Below are 20,203 nucleotides of genomic sequence, written 5' to 3' on the forward strand. Positions count from 1 at the left end.
TGTGCTCGGCAGTGAACCCAGAAGTGGAGTAGAAGTACTTCCAGTCCACTTCCGGGTCTGCTACTGAGTGTGCTGAGGACCCCCCTCACTCCTGTGGGACGCTCCATCTGCCCCGGCATCTCAGCATTCAAGATCTGCCTGGTACCTCAAAGTATATAGAAAAAACATATAAAGCTGTGTCTATGTCTGAATCATTTAATCTTTCCGAATCTCTCTGAATTGATTTGGAGGGTTCTGATTTGATTCAGAGAGATTAAAGGGTCTCCCGATTTGATTCAGATTTGGTGAGTCAGCCACCAAATCGGACCGAATCTCTGCCAAATTGAATCAGGGACCGAAGCTTTGCACAGCCCTGTTGAATACCTTCTGGGTTAAAGTCCTAGGTTTGTAACCTGTTATTGTCAGGATTGCTCTCATTTGCTATGCCTTTGCAGCCTCTGGAGTGGGTTCAGAGGCTGCCAAAAAAGAAGCCCAACACAATCCATGAATACTCAAGCCTGTAAACTGGGAAGCACAGTCATATTCAGACTTTCCTGGGTCCTACTAACGGTGACTGTTTCCTCTACTTAAGCTGTAGAGTTTATTCCTCAGAGGTACTCCAGAGTTCACCGAGAGGCTGCATAGATGCAGCCAGTGATTTCCAAAGTATTAGTCACATAAATAAGAGATATTCGTTTGCGAGTGGGTTACAGTAGAGAACCCATTGGCCTTAAAGTACTGAAGGGGCTGGAATCAGAGCTGAACACTAATCCTTCAAGGTTTTGTACTTTGGATGTAGGCCTATTATTAAGATAATTTGTGGTTGAAGTGTATTAGAAGTGTGTGTAATGTTTGGCTTAGCAGAGGACGCTTTAGAGAGCTTAAACACAAAAGGAAGCTTACAAGAAGTGGAAGCTTGGACAGATGACTAGGGAGGAGTATCACTTGGGCATGCAGGGATGAAGTCAAAGGCCAGAGTGCAACTGGACTTGCAGCTAGCAAGGGACATGAAAGGTAACAAGTAGGGTTTCTACAAGTATGGTAGCAACAAGAGGAAGGCCAGGGAAAGTGTGGATCCCTTACTGAATAGGGAAGGCAACCTAGTAACAGATGATGAGGAAAAGGCTGAAGTACTTGATGCCTTTTTTACCTTGGTCTTCACAAGTAAGGCCAGCTCCCAGACTACTTCACCAGGCAGCACAGTTTGGGGTGCAGGTCAACAGCCCTCAATGGTGAAAGAACAGATCAGGGACTATATAGCAAAGTTGAATGTGTACAAGTCTATGGGGCCAGATGGGATGGACCCAAGGGTGCTGAGGGAGGTGGCTGATGTGCTTGCAGAGATAACTGAAATGATGAGATAACTGGCTCTGTGGTTGAGGGAAAGTAGTGGACACAATATACCTTGATTTAAGCAAGGCTTTTGATACCATCTCCCACAGCATTCTTGCAAGCAAGCTAAGAAAGTCTGAGTTGGATGAATGGATGGTAAATGGATAGAAAGCTGGCTGGATTGTTGGGCTCAATGGGTAGTAATCAATGGCTCAATGTTTAGTTGGCAAGTGGTATCAAGTGGAGTGTCATAGTTTCATAGTAGCTAGGGTCAGGAGGGACCTGAAACAGATCATCTTGCCTGACCCCCTGCCACAGGCAGGAATGAATGCTGGGTTCACAAGACCCCAGGCAGGTAATCGTCCAACCTCCTCTTAAACTTGCCCAAGGTAGGGGCGAGGACCACTTCCCTGGGAAGTTGGTTCCAGATTTTGGCCACCCTAACTGTAAAATATTGCTTTCTGATCTCTAACCTAAACCTATTCTCCATCAGCTTATGACCATTGTTCCTTGTCACCCCAGGTGGTGCTGGGGAGAAAAGGGCTCTGCCTATTTGCTGTTGATCTCCCCTGATGAGCTTGTAGGCAGCCACCAGGTCCCCCCTCAGCCTCCTCTTGCTGAGGCTGAACAGGTTCAGGTCCCTCAGTCTCTCCTCATAGGGCCTGTCCTGCTGCCCTCTCACCAAGCAGCTGGCCTTCCTCTGAACCCTCTCCATGCTGGCCACATCCCTTTTGAAAGGATGTGTCTCAGGGTTTGATCCTGGGGCTGGTTTTGTTCACTATCTTCATTAATGATCTGGAAAATGGGATGGATTGCACTCTCAGCAAGGTCACGGGTGACACAAAGTTGTGGGGTGTGGTAGATATGCTGAGGCATAGTGGTAGGATTCAGAGTGACCTAGACAAATTGGAGGATTGGGCCAAAAGAAATCTCCTGAGGCTCAACAAGGGCAAGTGCAAAGTCCTGCACTTAGGACAGAAGAATCCCATGCACCGGTACAGGCTGGAGGTTGACTGGCTAAGCAGCAACTCTGCAGAAAAGGACCTGGCGGTTACAGTGGGCAATAAGATGGATATAAGACAACAGTGTGCCCTTGTTGCCAAGAAGGCTAATGGCATACTGAGCTGCTTTACCAGGAGTATTGTCAGCAGATTAAGGGAAGTGATTATTCCCCTCTATTCGGCACTGGTGAGGCCACATCTGCAGTACAGTGTCTAGTTTGGGGCCCCACACTACATAAAGGATGTGGACAAGTCGGAGAGAGTCCAGCAGAGGCCAACAAAAATGGTTGGGGGGGCTGGGAAGCATGACTTACGAGGCTACGCTGAGAAAACTGGCCTTATTTAGTCTGCAGAAGAAAAGTCTGAGGAGGGATTTGATAGCAGCCTTCAACTACCTGAAGGGGTGTTCATAAGAGGATGGAGCTGGACTGTTCTCAGTGGTGGCAGATGACAGAACAAGGAGCAATTCGCTCAAGTTGCAGCAAGGGAGATTTAGGTTAGATATGAGGAAAAACTTTCTCAGGAGGAGAGTAGTGAATCACTGCAACAGATTACCTAGAAAGGTGGTGGAGTCTCCATCTTTGGAGGTTTTTAAGGCCCAGTTGGACAAAGCCCTGGCTGAGATGATCTAGTGGGGGCTGGTCCTGCTTTGAACAGGGAGTTGGACTAGATGATCCTGAGGTCCCTTCCAACCCTCATTTTCTACGTTTCTATGATTCTGTAGTGCCTGATGACTCTCAAAGTTTACATAAATTTATTTAGGGTTTTGCATTAAGTCCCCGATTTAGGCAAACATCTCTAATCAGAAAAGCAGTTATTTTAAGCATGCTGCCAGTACTATTTATTTCAGTGGGACTGTGTATGTACTTCATTCGATCATAGCTTATGCATGATATTTTGAAGATATCTTTCCTCATCAAATATTTCCATTAAAAATAAAGTTAGGCAAATAAGCCGTGCTCCTGTTCCAATTGCCTTCAAGAGAAGCAGAATCAGACCCATAGGGAAAAAAAAGAAATTCTCCAGTGCCAATAAATAGGCTGTTGAATCAAATGCTCTTAAATACTGTGACTTTATGAGTAAATATATTTGGGTGTTCACTAGCATCAAGGAACTACACTTTCTTTTCCAGACATGAGGCTTTATTCATTACTTTCTGCATTGCAGCCCAACCCAATTGGATTCAGAAAACAAGTGATACCCGGGTAGCTATCGAGGAAAGCATCTTTTGGGAGTGTAAAGCAAGTGGGAGGCCAAAGCCTTCCTACAGCTGGCTAAAGGATGGAGAACCCCTGATGCCTCAGGTAAGAAAAATGCTAAAGGCTGGTGATTTGGTTCTTTGGAGGACAAGGCTTGCTGAATGTTATATAAGGATTCTGTTGCTTTGGCAGCTTCTTTTTTCCCATCTCCACAGTTTATTGCTTTTGAAATCAAAGTGCAGTCATGGAGCCTTAAAAATTCACTTCTTGTGTAGCGGATTTCCTACCCTGCTGAGTGAATGCCTTCGTCTGACATTGAGTTCCTGTGCTGAAAAAAAGATTTCTCTCCCTTCTCTAGGACAAGGGAAAGTTGGAGCACTATTTCAGCAGAGCTTTATGGCAAACGGTATGGGGAACAGTTGTACATTTACAGCTGTCTCTTGCTTTGTGAAATGAGCCATTCAGAATGCAGGTTAATACAGACCCCAGCGAAAACAGTGTGACTGGCTGGGTGGGAGCGGGGGGCCGGAGACCATAAAGTGATTGTCCTCTATTCAATTTTTCAGTTTATAATTTTCAGCTGAATTTCAGGTGTTAATGGAACGGTAGCGTTTCCTCCCGTCTCAAGCAGCGCACCAATTCCTCTTGTTCAAATTTGTTCCTGTACAGGCAACCGGAGACTTGGCCTGCCATTAGCAGTGACGTGAAGAACTGCCTAAAGATTAATGATCCATAGCAGGCAGGGGAAAAAACCACCCCCCCCCCCCCACCCCACACACACCCACCCCTTTTCTTTTCCTTCCTTCTCTCACTAGAAGGGAACCTCCGAGTCCCATGATTGTCTCGATTAGAAAGCCAAACTAAAACGAATCACTAAAGCATTATTATCAAGGTAGCCTTCATTTTTCTCCCTTCACTTAATGTGAAAGAACATGGCTGCCTAGATTTGATCAAGCCCTAATAAAGATCGCACAAACATTAAATTGCCACCCTGCAGCCAAGTAGAAAGCCAATAGCTCTTCGTATTATTTATTTTTTTAAAATGGCAAAACTCCTGGGGAGGGAGGGAACACTTTGCTATACTTATTAAAATTGATAACATGAGTTCCATATCCTTAGGCTGACAAATGACACTACAGTCTTTTGTTCCACACACTAATTTTACTTGCTTCATGCTGGTCACTAGCAGATGGTCTTGTGCTTAAATCACGTTAGTGGCAGATATAAAGTAAAGGATCATTAAATTATTAACATCTACATTTTTTTTTCAGTAAAATGCAGACGGTTTTCAATGCATCTTTCTGTACCAACTAAGATGATTACCATTCTTATTAACCTTCATCATGGTACATGCTAATAATACCACTATTTTAAGTGCTTTAAAGGATGCATTTGGCCATGAAATGCTACCTTCAAACAGAAGTGCATTTTTAGATTCAAGTTTATCTACTTGAAGGGGATATTAATCTAAATGGTTTAGGTATTAAATCAATAAGAACTCAAGGGAGAGTCCTCCAATTTAAATTGCATTTACCAACTATTGTATTGGTTTTTCCATTTAACATCTAACCTGACATAAATTTAGTTGACAGACAAATAGATTGTAGCATGTAAATTCTTCATATTACTGCTGTGTGTGTGTGCGTGATGTAAAATATGACATGACTGCTGTCACGTACAAATTCCAACATGTAGTTTTCTTATTCATTTATTTGTATTTATGTTGCTATTTTACAGGACAGAATTCAGATCGAGCATGGAGCACTTAGGATAACAAATATAAGCCTGGCAGATGCAGGCATGTATCAGTGCATAGCAGAAAACAGACACGGGACTATTTTTTCCAGTGCAGAGCTGAGTGTAATAGGTGAGTAATTTTCCTGAAAAAAAATGAATAATCTCGCTCAACCGAACCCAATTTTGCTAAATCTAAATGTTTGAGCCAGAAGTGCCTCAGTGAAACTCTTGCACAAAGAAAAGGTGTTTAAAGAAATCTTTAAGCATGAGATTAAACTTAAGTTAGGGATCCATATGAGAGAATTTCCTACATCACTCCATCTTCTCTTGTCAATTTAAGTTACTAAGCATGAAAATTTGCAGCTTTCCATGTACTTCTTGGTGTTTAGAGCCCTTGGTGTATCACTCTCTTAAACAGCAAAGTAGAAAGCTATTATAGTGAAGTTGATGTGAAACATGCTGAACAGTAACAATCTGCTCCCTGGATGTGGAATCTGACTGTCTTTCAGAAACATTGCAAAACCTTTCTCCTTGAGTGGTCTTTCCAACATAAGAGTCAACTCAGAACCCAGTCACCTGTTTCAGCGCCTGCATCCATGTCAACCAGAGCAAAAAATATCCTCTACCCCAGGCTGAGTCTTGATCCTAAAGAGAGAAAAATGTCAAAGACTCCATAAAGTCCACTATAGACTTCATTGTTCTTAATTTTTACATGTAAATCACTTGGATGTGTGGTAGCTGATAGAAATATAAATCCCATCAAAAGTAGACTTTGGGAAAGGGATTGTGCCTGTGGTAGAGAAATGTATGAATGTATTAATGAAGACGGGTTACAAACTGTATTGATGTATTTCAGTGTCCAAATTACACTTCTTATTCATCTTCTTAGAGTAAAATTGCCCTGTGACTTCACTACAGGAGGATTTCACTGATATGCATTTTTCCTTTGTATTTGCCTACTAGGAAGAGGAGCCGAGCGGCCGTTTTATCAAAGATTTGGCCATAAACATGGGAGACTTTATAAAAGCACTATGCAATCTTACACCCCTTTTCAATGCAAATAAACATGTTGGGCCTGGCATATTTCTCTGTGTTACACTGCTTTAAATGATGAGTCATTAATGTTCTCACCTATTGTAGTCTTTGAGTCTTTTGCAACAGAACTATCGCTCTATTCTTTTTCTGCAGTAAAATATTGAGTGAAAGCTGGGACGTGGCATTTTCTGAGGCGTACTCAGAGTCTAACAAGGGGTTTCTTGATTCTAAAAAGGTTGAGAACCACTTGCATTGAGTGAGGTCTCTTTCCTAGACCTCATATGTAATGCACAGCATCGCTTAACCACAGCTTTTGCATGTTCCTCAGTACCTTAAGATCAAAGGGTGACTGTGGAGCCAGCTAGGCAGTTTTACAAGTATCTCAAGAACTGAAATCCTATCCTTACTTTGCAGGACTTGAAACTAGCATACTGGAAGGTTATAAGGTCCCAATTCACCTATGACTTCTTTTGGTGTGTATCAGGAGGAGCTCTGTTGAATTCAGTGGAGTTGTGGCAGCATAAAACTAGTATAAGATGGGAATCAGGCCTAACGTGACTTCCAGGAGTTAGGAGGAAGTTAGGAGCAGAATGGAGAGTGTCTGGATTTCAGGCTGCCTATACATGTGCAGCGAGGCTGCTCCGAGCAGACTCAGGTAATCAAGAAATGATTAATCGAGTCTGCTGGAGCGTGGTAATTACTGCGCTCCAGCAGACTCCAGTGTCACGTGTATCAGCATCCCCATGCTGAAAAATGGTGGTGGGGGGGCGCTTTAAATAAAGCTTGTTCAACAAGCTTTAGTTAAAGCACCTCTGCTGCCATTTTTCAGCCCAGGGATGCTGATACACAAGATGCCCCGGGTGCTTTAATTAGAGCAACCCTCAGAGCCACTCTAATTAAAGCTCCCCCATGCCCCCCACCCTCCCTCCAACTCCTGGAGCACATCTATAAATGCCCTCAGTTCTGCTTTGAATTAGAAAGCCGTTCTCCCTTTCCTTCTCCATCTGATGTGCACAATGAAGTACTCGCTACAGCCTTTGTATGAAAGATAAAACTGGGAACCAATAAAGAGGTCAGATTTTGTGTAAGATTTCAAAGAGATAATTACAGTTTGTGATTAAACAATATTGGCTTAGTTATTTTCAGAGAAAATGTTCAATAATATTGTTTTGTTTGTTTTGTCCTGAAGAACAAGGTGTTTTCTGCACATCACATTTTCAATGTAGGTCATCTTTTATCAACCAAAATACATGCCTACACGGGAGGAGGGGGAGGAGGCACATTTTCATCTGAAAAATTGTCGTTGTTGCTGCTCAAGGAAAGTACAATAATGTTCAACAAATTAGGCTGCAGAATGGTAAGATTTATTGGGCATGTTACCTACCGCATAAAAGAAATCCTAATAAACCCATTGATGCTTTTCCAGTCTATTCAAAAACCACTGCATAAATGCACCTTGTTTGGAGGCCAAGGCTTATCTTAAAATAGAGGCTTAGCTTCTCTTTTGTGTGTGAGCTGCAGTTGTTATAGGGAGTCAGAATGACCTCTTTGCATCATTGGCAGCTGAAAACATGCCAGTACACCATGGCTGTAAGATCAGGTGTGCAAACAGATGACGTGGAGTCACTTTCCCATCTCCAGGTCATGGCTGCAGACCATGTTTGAAACGGGCAGCTGGTGAATGATTATGACCAGAGCCCCAAGGTGAAACAGAGAGGAAAGAAAGCATCCTCTGAAACGGGGGAGGAAAGCTGGGCAGTGCAACCCCTTCCCATAGCACTCTGGAAACCTGGAGGGAAGCAGGATGCTGCAGTTGCTCCCTTTAGATAGACATTTTATCTTCAAAGAACTAAAAAGAAGAATCAGCCTCTTTTCAAGCAGTGCATTTTGCAACCCTTTTTCCTCCGCTCAACAAATCCTTACTCCAGCGTCAGGCCTGTGCAATAGTATCCACTCTTTGTCCTGACTCTGCATTGGATCCCCATTGCATCACGGCCTCACGTAACCAGGAAGCAGTAAGAGTGCGGAGCCACTGCATACAACATCTTCCGCATTTTCCTGCATTTTCTACAGTGTTTCCTGCATTTCAGAAGTGAAAGAGGAAGTAAAAGAGGGTCACGTCTCCCATCTGCCTAGCTATCTAAAGACCTTAGAGCGCTTAGCCTTAAAAACCTGCCAGCTAAACCAGGAGATATCTTTTTACATGTGCATTCCCCAATGGGAACCCTTAAAATTCTGGATTTCTAGTTATTTTATAATTGGTGGTGTAAGCATCAAGCCTCTTTTCTTTTTTTAAGGATGGCTACTGTGTCTAGCTGGCAAAGTTATGTGGAGTTCCTGTTTATTTTGGGGAGCTGCATGTTTGGCTGGGATTTTTTAAAAGTCTCCATATTCACATGTTCGGCACAACTCGCACTTAGGCATCTAAATAAATGGCCGGTTTGTCAAAGGAACTAGCAGCTCCCACTGAGAAATCTTAACTTTCCTAGCAAATCTTTCCAGCTGTAAAATCAGTTATGTTAAAGGGCTGTGATGTTAAGCACTTGAAATGATTAAATGCCACTAATACCAAATGAGGCCGACAGCAAAATTAAATGAAAACAACAAATGAGAAATTATAGCAAGAGCTTTTCTTAGGCTGATTATTTATTGTTATTATTACTTACAAGATTGCTTAGAGGCCTCTGCTGAATCAGGACCCCACTGTGTCAGACCCTGCACAAACCCACAGTAAAATGCAATCACTGCCTTGAAGAGCTTTCCCTCTTATGAGCTAAGGCAAACAATGGGTGGATGAAAGGAACAATACTTATTTTGCAAATGAGGCAGAAAGAAGTGACATGAAATGACTGGGTCGCACAGGGAGGCCTTGGTAATTCTGGAACTTTAACCCAGGCTTCAGTATGCAGCTTTAACCACAAGACCATTCTGCCATTTTCAAGTTTAAATGAAAGTGGAAAATACGATGAAACTGTCAGTTTATATCCGAGCACTTAGGTTTGGCATTGACAACCTGTTCTTAGACTGCTGCTTGTATAGTTTAAGTCTATGCACTTCAAAAGTTTAATACTTGATCTTTGCTTTCCAGCAGCGTGCTGTCTTGCTCCCATTAGAGTTGTAAAGTCTCCGTGATGTTAAAGGACTGACCCTTTTTCTGTCTCGACACCAAAAGTTCTTTGTTCCAGACAAATGCATTATGTAGCAGAACTTGCTGAATTCTGAAAAATCTGTTTTATTCGTGTATTTGGAAATGCAAGCCATAAATTCTGCTGTGTTTCCAAGAGTTATGTTACCTGTTATTCACAAGTGGTCAGGCTCTTACACAGCACTGAGTGCTGGCATACAAATTGAAATAGAAGGTTCAGGTTCTTTTTCCTTCCCTCCCCCTCATACTCCGTAAGTAATGATACTACAATTGTGAGATTCATACTTTTTCCATTAAAAATTACAGATGTGCTGTCCCATACAAATGTTCTGTTCAGGCAACAGAAACAATATCATCTAGCAACCATGAAACAGGAAGAATAAATGTGAAGAGCTTGCTAAGAAACCTTAGTCTAAGAATTATTTGTTTAAACCAATGATTTTCAACCAGGGTGTGCCTCGCGATCCTTTCAAGGGTTTCACACATTAGCACTGTGAGATATGCAGACATGATTCACAAGATAAACCCAGAGATTTTGAATAGAAATCCATAGTTGTGGTCTTTCTGAGCTGTTTGCAATAGAAAAACTTACCTATTATCTTCTCATAGTCAAAAAAAAAAAAAAAGAGTGAAAACTACCAGCTGGTATTTTCCAAGGGGTGCCTTGAATCCTAAAAAAGTTGAGAACCACTGGGCTAAACTAAGCAACAAACATTGTGAATAACAGATATATGCAAAGATTGATTCATGCATTCCTGTTCAAAAGAAAAAAAGGATAAATTCTAAACAAAATGATAATTAATATTATTCTATTTCATGCAGCACCAGAATATACTATAGTGGAGGACAGTTCTCATTAGGTCTCTTTTTTTTTGTGGAAAAGTTAAGCTCCAATGCTGTTTTTCAGTGCTGCTATTTTACTCTCTCTTAATGCACTTTTTCTCTATGCTAAAATGAAACCATCCATCTGTGATTAGATGTAGAAGGCAAGACAGCTCAGAGATTAGTGGACTCAAAGATTCACAGAAACTAGAGATGGAAGAGATCTATTAGGTCATATAGCCCATCCCGTTGTCAGTGTGGGATTATTCACTACACTGCATTCTTTCCAAGTAAGGAGGCAGAGAGGAGGGAAGAGAAATTTGGTGTCAGACTAGGCACTGTAAGAAAACTGAATTTTCCCTGTGGTCCGTGCTGCAGTTTTGTGTCATCGAACTGCTTCATGAGAGCTTAGATCATTGCATGTAGCATCAGGCAGATATAGTACACAGTGATCTACAGCTCTCCTGAAGTATCTTGGTGACATAAGTCTTCAGAGCCAAGGCAAATCTTTGAGCTTATTTCCAGAACCATATGCACTGGGGGGAAAAAAAGAAAAGGCAGTGCTTTTGGCCAAAATGCAGTTCGGTGACCAGGTTTGCCTAAATTGCGAGATGAAATTCTTTGAAAACAAGAAAATGAATGGCAACTTAGAAGGAAATTATGGGGATTCTGCATTTTCCACTGGCATCACCTTAATGCTAAATAAGATGTAATCACTGACATATGGGAAAAGAAGGGTTATACCCCTGACAAAGATAGTTATAGACTTCAATGCGTGATAAATAGGTGTCATAGCTATTAAAAATCAGCTGAGAAACTGAAGCATAGCTATTGAAAAGTACCAAAGAAAACATGTACTGTGGAATTGTTCCTGCTGTGTCAAATTGTTATTTTGAATTTATATTTGTATTGTATTTTAGCTAATATTGATATGGATGATTTACATCAAACTTTTTGTAGTTATAGTAGTGACTTATGTTCTAAGCATGTGCTGTGTATAACAATGTGAAGGTAATATGAGGCCTTTATTGTCCTGTTCTTTCTAACTTGACCCTTTTTTTTTTGTTTTAGGTATTACAGACTTGTACAGTTGATTTTTTTCCCCCAAAAAAACTTGGTCTGCATATTAACTATAGTATTTATGATATCTATTCCATGATTCAGCCCCATTCTGGCAACTGGTGTACCTTATTTAACAGATAGTCTGTTATGCTAAATGGTAACTGAAATAATAATGCAGGGCTTCTTTAGAATAGTCAATAGATGAGTTCTGATTCCTACTTGGGGTAAATCAGGAAGGCCCCAGCTGGGTATCGAGTCCTTCGTATCTAAGTTTCATTGATAGTGAGGTTTTTTTCTACTGAACACTCATTTCAAAATCACTGACGCTCTTGAGCGCTCATATATCTGCTTTTCCCATCACTAGGTTTGCATAGATGCTATTGTTGGTTTGGAAGATAAAAGTGTGAGTTGGTAAGACAATACACGGGATGTTCTGAAGGCCAAAAAATCTGACAAGTGGTTCTTTTCAGAAACAATTACAAGAGGTGTCTACTTTCTTTTTCAGCTGTGGGTCCAGATTTTTCCAAAACCCTCTTGAAAAAGGTGACTCTTGTTAAAGCAGGAGGTGAAGTAACCATAGAGTGTAAGCCAAAAGCTTCCCCCAGACCTACTTATACCTGGAAGAAAGGAAGAGAGATCCTAAGAGAAAATGAGAGGTAATATCTTAAAGTAACTATTACTTTCATTAGCTTGCTCCAACCCAAGGGCTTTCAGAAATGAAAGTTAAAATGTCATTAATAGGTTTCTGAAATTAACTTGCCAATAAATGTTTAAAAAAAAAGTTAATGTTCCGTCATTCGAGCTGGGGGGCGAGATTTCTATTCATGGCAATCTCTGCAGACAGTTAAAACACCTGTGCCAAGGGCTTGGTACAGATGCATACTGATCGGCAAATCTTTTGCCTTTGAATTGCTCCAAATAGCCATTGTTTTTCAAATTTTTATTCCCAGGAGATAATAGTCCTGAAATACTGTAGTGCAAATGACTGTGCCCTTGTAAATTATTCAATCTCCCAGCAAACGGCAATTATTTGGGGTCAGTAATTAATTTGGCAATCGTACTCTCTGACTTGGAGATGGGGACTTTCTGACTGGCCAAATCACTTTATTTTCCTCATGCAATTTTTAACAAGACTTAACCTGGGCTGTACCTTTGTGTAATGACATTTAACACATGCTGTTCTACGTTAGTATTTACTTGGCATTATATAGCATACTAGGAAATACCTGCTATTTTACAACCTTTTTTTCTTTTTGCAAATAAAAGTTGATACAGACTTTTAGTTCTGTATTTATTGAATTACTTTAAATGAAATCAAAATACCATATATATACCATATAGCTTTGGATATAAAAAGCTTTATATCCAAAGCTTTTAGTTCCACTTGCTTTCATATGTCTGATATGCCACAAGAATAACTTTCCCCATAATTTTGTGATATTTCTAATTATATCAGGAAAAGAAAACCAGCAACCGCTGAAGTGCTGAAAGGTTATTTTTAAAAGTTCACTGGAGAGTCTAATCCTATACTTGTTTTATCAAAACTGCTTGCCTGAAATAATCATTTGAATATTTTCAATAGGAATACAGTATATCAAAATCTATAGTTCATTTAGGACCAGATCCAGAAAAATGCTAAACACTATTGGTAAAGTACTGAGCATCCTTATTTCCCATTGATTTGAGGAATAAAGCAGCTCATCACTTTGTAGTCTCTGGCCTTTATAAAGCTATTGTACTATGAGTTTTGGTTTTGACTTCTTGGGCTGGCATATTTAATTGAGTAGTTATTTTGATCTACTTTAGACCAATCTAAACTACACCGCTTATAGAAAACCATATAACTTAGATCGATTCCACCTTGGGCTTTTTGAATGTCTGTACCTAGCCTAAATGGGCTAAATAGTTGTCATTATTCAGGCAAAAAACCTCCTGTTAAAGTCAGATTAGGTTTTACCCAAGCAAGCACTGCAGACTTTGGTATTTACCTATGATTACGCCAATTAGTACAACTTCTATGAGGCTAGTACTAGGTGGGCACGTCTACATGTGCAATTAATGTGACTGAATATACTCTGGCTCAATTTGAGCCAGAGTAAACTAATCCTGACATCACTGTCTACACGTGCATTTAAACACAGATTTACTGCACTGCCAGATACCACTTGTATCTGATAGCAGCACAGTAAATTAGTCTACTGCGCCCTAGTTGCCGCACACGTGTAAATGATGACACTTTACTACACAGCAAATTAGACTCCTGTGTAGTAAAGCATCTCATGTGGAGATTCCAGGGTAGAGTTATGTTCATGTTTTTTCAAGAATATATTTAGTCTAAAACTAAGCATCTCATTCTTTTGACAAGGGTTGTAATGAAATTGTTACTTACTTCCAAACTATGAATTCACAGTTCTTGCATTCTTCGGTACCCAAAGTGTACCTTTTTTTCTTTGGCATTTCACATCCTTGTTTCCTCCTCATTTTAAATTGGGACAGAGGGGTAATTTTTAGAAGTTCAGTGCTTCAGATTGTTGTTTTTTTTCACCTAGCTGTATTACCGCTACTGTGGATACTGATAACAATGGAATTCTTCACGCTTATTTTACTCACCGATAATCTCCCCCAATATTTTGACTTAGTAGGTATTGCTGTGGTACTTATTTAAAAAGATACCATTTAACTTAATTTGTGTTCCTTGAATGTGTGTGGTCACTTTGATAATTTGGCTTTTAGCTAGAGAAAAAAGCAATGAAAAGTTAAGCAAGACACAGATTAACTACAGTGTGTTAGCTACTGATTCATAGGACTGTGAGCAAATCACAATATCACATCTGTTGCACATAAGTAACTCATGTTCACTGGAGGCACTAAGCAAAAGGCAGATACAATCATGAAACAATAACAAGAAGATAATAACTAATGCAAGAACTGAGGCAAGATATCAGCAGGTTTATTTTTTATTTTGTTTATGTGGCCCAAATTGAATTATAATTCTTTCAGTTATTTCTCCCAGCTAATACTTTATCAGGGTAATGATTTTCCTTCTAAATTTTCCATACTGGTGTATTGCTGCACATACATTATAACCTGCCTGCCATCCTGTAAGCAGAGGTACCTGCTTCTGTTTGGAAGTAACTGAAAAGCTCGCGTGGGCACACTGTATTTAGTTTTAGAATGAAATTTAAACCATACTTTTTTAAAAATTCCTGAAATGTGAAGACATTTTTCTTCTCTTTGCCTTCTTTCTTCTCTCATCTTCCATATCATTTGTCACAGTTAAGAAACTAGCTGCCCTCCTTTTCGGTCTCTGAAGGCATGTACACCCCATCTCTGCTGAGCCCAGGCCAACGCCAAGCATGAATCCTGCACCATGCATGCTCAGGTTGGCTGTTTGGCAGAGTAGATAGCTTAGAGCAGGTGCTTTCAACCTTTTCGGATCAGGGTACCCCTCCCGGTGGCCGGACGTGGAGCAGTGTACCCCCGGCAGCCAGGCATGGAGTAGTGTATCCCCGGACGTGGAGCGGGGAGGAGGGGAGGTTGGCACTTGACCAAACATGGAGGGCTGGGGTGTCACACAGCTGGATGCAGAGCAGCGGCAGCCGCCACGTGCAAGCTTTCCCTACCCCCCGCGTCCAGCCAGGTGAGTGGCTCCTGCATGGAAGCGTGGGATTGTGCATGGCAGCGCTCAATTCCCGCCTGCCATGCATACCCCCTAGGACCTTCTCAAGTACCCACCGGTTGACAACCCCTGGATTAGAGGGGTCATGGGAATCTAAGAATAGCTCTAGGAGCACACACTTCAAGAACCTCTTCTTTGTCTAAGTGCTGGATCATTTTCCCAGGATTCTGAAATGAAGAAGGTCTGCAGTAAATGTCCCATCAACTGGATACCATGCACGAAGTCAGGGTGGAGGTGCACTGGCAACATGTTTCCTGCAAGGGTTATGGCCTGCTGCTCCAGACAATCATGGATATCCCTGATAAAATCTCTTGAAATCTATGAAAAAAACATATCAACAATAGCTGCTGCTGCTGCTGACATAGTTTCATGAGACCGCCCCCCGCCCCCAACCCCATCATCACTTGGGATAGGCACCTGGTTAGTTTTAATTAGTTCACCCAGGACAGGAAGCACAAGTTTCAGGTGGGTTAAGAAACACACATTTCCATAAGATTGCCAGCCTAGCCAACATTGCAAGCTCTTGGGCTTTAATTAACCACCTGAACTTGTGGAGACTTCTCCAAACTACACCTCGATTCTGATGCTGTAGAAGTTAATTGATTGGGACAGTCCATCCAGTTCCAAGAGGAATGAAAAGCAGTGTCGGTCTAACAGTTCCCCAGAATGCTTTGAATTCTCCTCTGAAGGCTGTTTGATAGCATGGCAATCATTTGGGCTCTCCCTTCAGGGATCTTGTGACTTTGCAAACAGTTTGTAATATTAAGGTATAATATCTAGAGGCAGAAATAACATACATTGCACTGCGCTGCTGGAAATCCTGTTCTGGAGGCCACTACTGTCCAGGAGGCAGAACTAAGTGTGATGTTAGATGTTTGCCCAGAAGGCAGAGTCTATCTTGGCAAAGAACTTTATGGCTTTAGGTTTCATATTCTTTTCTGGAGGCAGAGCTACTGTGTACAATGCCCTTAATGAATAACCTGCCCTGGAGGTTTTTCTTACTGGTGTTTGAGAGCCATGCAATTGTGTTATTAGGAATTCTGCCCTGGGCTACAATTATATTATTGTAGTCATTAAAGGCAGTTCATCTCCATAATAATGGAAATCCTGCCTTGAAGGCATAATGGCATCAAAGTAATGTTAGTAGACCAGCTCCAGAAGGTAAATTATATATAGCTATAGAATAGATATAGATATAATCCAAATTCAGCTTGGAAAATAAAGACAGCTCCTTCATCACCACGGAATAAGAGTTCTTTGTCTATTCTCGATGCTACATGTACATCCAACTTCACGATTCATGCCTGTTATGTTCTATGAGCAAGACCTTTGGCCCCATTTAGGTAGCTATGTGCAAATCAGCCTTAAGCATGGCTGATCTAAACATGAGAACTTCCTTTATACTGGGCAGCGGTGTGATGATATAAACCTACGACTAAAAGGTCCTATCTTCTTATCCTTCTGTGCGACATGTGACATGGGGCTAGGGCATTGGCAAGCCCCAACTTTCTGGGTTGATCATTGACAGGGAGATCACTTGGCTTCTCTGCTTTTTTAGATATGTCTCTCCATCTGGGAGAGGGGAAGGGGCAGAAGGGGGCTTATGAAAGTTCCCTGAAATTACCTTTACACCTTTGTCCTCCTCACCTACACCGGGTAATTAGACCTTATAATTTTCAGTAAGTACTAGCATGGTGGATGTGAATCCTACATACAGGTCTAAAGGAAAGGGCATTCACACTCCACAGAGGGAATTTTCTCTTATACTTTTACATCCTTAATACAAAGTCCTGGTCAAGCATCTTACTTTTCACCATACTTCCTATTTGTGGCCATTCTTTCCTAGCACTAAATGCTACCAACTGTTATCAGCGGGAGGGCAACTATGACAGACAGACTTGTTACTCCAGGATTTTCTTAAGCCTCTCATTGTAATTCAATTACAGCGAAGGCTGCAATGTTCCATAGATTTTTTTTTTTTAAACCAGGGCTTGTGTTTCCAAATTGTTATGCTTTTTCAGGGGATCCTTTTGCAGCAAGCTTTTGATTTCTGTATAGTTATGAATGACTCTTGCAGAGAAATACCTTTCAGTTTTAGGTGGGGTGCCTGCTTCGGATCTTGCTTACCTTGGCGTACTTCAGCAGTAACTCAAGTCAATAATTTTGCGGGAGTTAGTTTTGATGTACAGCCCAAGCGAGATGGAATCAGACCTTGGATGAGTAGAGAAAATCCAGGTGGTTCAATCAAATAAAATTGTGATGTTTGCTTACAACCACCCCTATACTTCAAACCGAGAAAAAAAAGGCAGTATAACTCAGCTGCAGTTATCCACCTGGAGCTCTATAATTATGTCAAGAAGAAGTTTTTTGAAATAATTTAGAAAATTTAAATTCCTCTTCACTTTCACATAATCCTCCATATTTCAGACGATTAGAGCGTTGCATAATCCAACAAATTTGCAGGCAGTATCACGTATGCTCAATGAATAAAGTCTGTTGCTTTCAGCCAGAGTGGCATTGTGATTAGTACAGTATCTCTTACTGACACCATAATCAGCATTACCAAACTCAAGCATTTTGTCCCTGAATCACAACGATTCGATTTTCACCTAACAATGTATTGCATATTTCTGTTATCTTGAATAGAAAGAATACTTCTGTTTGAACTGATCTTCATTCCCTGAACCTATTAGGACGAAATCATGTCAGAAGAGTTGGAAGTCAGTGTCAGGACACTTCGTGACCTCCATGGGTAGAATAGATCTCTCTCTGTCTCTCCTCCTCTTTTTTCCCTGCTAACTGACCCACTTACCTACTTATTGCAGTGGGGGAGTGCAAATGAACAAGTGCTTGCAAACCATTGGAAAATCTCACACAAAAGGCACATTTTTGGTTGCAGGTATTATTGCTCCATCTGTACAGACATCAAGGGTACGCTCTGCCCTTTTCTCCAGTGACATAAGACAGCAGCAGTCCTGGTTATATTAATGAAAGGTTAGGTCATGGCTGTGCCTCAGGCCCAGAGGAAGTAAGAATGCATAATGGTATCTTTTCCAGGAGCAAACCAGGGATCACAGCCAGGATGTCACGGTCTGTTCCCTGGTCATGCCCTTAACTGGCTCCTATGGGCATGCCCGCCGAACAGAAGCTTAGTCGCTGTCCAAATATCAAATGCTGCTCTACAGGTCTAGTTCATAGGCCGTGCACGGGGGACCCACAAGGGCTGTGTTTTAAGGAAATCCTACCCAAGCCTGCGTAATCTGTTGTGGGAGCACTGGCTGGGCATCGTACTGACCTGTATTGTCCAAAGGCTGCACTAGCACCTGAGCTGTACCCTCTGTAACTATGAGGCTTTGTAATAGTAAATCCACTTGCTGCTCTCTATGACCAGGCTTCTGCTGTGGGACGTGTCAGGGATAAGCACTTTAGAGCACAGCTCCCCCAGACTACACGGTGGGCTACATCTGCTCATAGCCAGGTCCCCGCGTGTATGAGAACCACAATAATTCATGTGTGTTTAATACCTTCTGCCCTCAGGAAAGGAATGGCAGTGCTTGGTCCCTAAGCAGCCTTAGCTATAGACAGACTCGCTTTGTCCAAGTGTAAGCAAGTGAGAAATTTTGCCTTCCCTTTTTGAAAGTCGAGCTGTACAATATGTGGAGAAAATGACAAGACCCTGTATTATGTCTCGTGTTCAGAATTAGGCATTCATCACATTCCCCTTCAATCACACCGTTTCCATTGAGCCCCATGGTCTGTTGTCAGTCATCTGGTCTGCCAGCTCATATCAAGACTGGTGCTTATGCACGTCCTAATCCAATTCATTTTCTGTTACTATAATGAAGGTTTAAAATGTACACACGAGGGACTCCGTTCCTAATGATTTCCTAAAAGACACCGAATGTCAAACTAACCGCGCTATGAGAAGCACACACAGAGTAAAACCGAAGAATGATTTGACTTTTATGCCAAAAACATTACTTTTTTTCCAGTCTCGTTCGTGTAATCTCCAACACCATTAGAACTGTCTCCTTTGTAAGAGCCTACAGTGCGCGTATTGTTTATTCCTCTTAATTGTAAGGAGAAAAAATTCATAAAGAAGCAAATGATGTTCTGAGCCAGTAGCAAAGAATGTGAAAGTGTCCAATTAACCAGCCACTCACTAGGACTTGGATAATAGCAACATCTGTTATCTTAATTAAACAAGTTCCTATATAAAGGAGCCTTCATAGTGCCCTTTGTTAGAGCCAGATCTGACCTAGATACTCTAGGCACGCTCACTACCTTCATGGGAATTTTCCCAATTGGTCCCATTATACCACAGCCTTGACAAGCTCTGTGATATATGAGCACACGTGCGCACACACAAAGCCATCTTATTTAAGGCAGGAGGTTTTTTTGATGAAAACCAATAAAAGCAAAGAAATGCAACATTTAACTGGCATTTCTCCATTTACTCACTGAGCCTTGGTATTGTGGTACTGGGAGGTATGGAGCATTGTTCACTGAACTTCCATCCCTCCCTGATGAAATGAGAAAAACAAGTTGAGGAGATACGATAACATTTTCAAAACTCCCATGTATCGCAACAAAACCTGATTTAAATAGCAGAAGTGACTTAGGCCCTTGAGGAATGGGCTTGTCCACACTGCAGACTGCAAACATAGTGTAGAAATAGTCAAGCTATCTGTAAAGAGCTAGCTTGGATATCACTGCCAGTCTAGCTACAGCAGTACAGACCTCAACAGGGGCTAGTTTTGACTCACCAAATTTACTTCTTGACTAGAGTCTGGGGGACAAATGCAGTTCTTGTGCATAAACAAAGCAGCTCTGAGGTCCCTGCTTAATTAAAAGTAATATAGGGCCAGAACGAGACAGTCTCTTACACTTACTCGTAGATGTATCGTAATGAAAAATGTCATTCCTTGCAATACATGAAAAGTAGCACAGCACCATGTAAACACAGGGGAAGGGCTCTTAGCATGGGATGCATCCTTGCAGATGTGATGTTCTATAAAGGCCTACTGCTGGCCTCCTACCAGGTAAAGAAAGCATTTCCGTGCCTGGCTAAGTGCATTGTTTTTGCACAGTGCTTCAGCTTGTGATCAAGTGTTGTCTTAAATAGAGATGAATAAGGACACCTCCCTAAGCTGATTCTTGTGGTGATGTCAGATTCACTGATGTCGGGTGAGATCCTGACACTTTTGAAATG

At 41.4% G+C, this 20,203-nt stretch overlaps 1 protein-coding gene across 10 annotated transcripts in view; it reads left to right on the forward strand.

Moving 5' to 3' along the window:
• CNTN4 (contactin 4) overlaps positions 1 to 20,203 on the forward strand; it is a 586,961-nt gene that overhangs the window by 482,009 nt on the left and 84,749 nt on the right. For all 10 annotated transcript variants that reach the window (XM_019499786.2, XM_019499792.2, XM_019499789.2 and 7 more), the window contains 3 exons: positions 3,480 to 3,616; positions 5,249 to 5,378; positions 11,818 to 11,968. In XM_019499786.2, the coding sequence (XP_019355331.1) occupies positions 3,480 to 3,616; positions 5,249 to 5,378; positions 11,818 to 11,968 (418 nt within the window). The remainder of the gene's footprint in view (positions 1 to 3,479; positions 3,617 to 5,248; positions 5,379 to 11,817; positions 11,969 to 20,203) is intronic.

This window comes from Alligator mississippiensis, chromosome 12 (genome assembly GCF_030867095.1).
Source record: "Alligator mississippiensis isolate rAllMis1 chromosome 12, rAllMis1, whole genome shotgun sequence".
Classification (NCBI taxonomy): domain Eukaryota; kingdom Metazoa; phylum Chordata; order Crocodylia; family Alligatoridae; genus Alligator; species Alligator mississippiensis.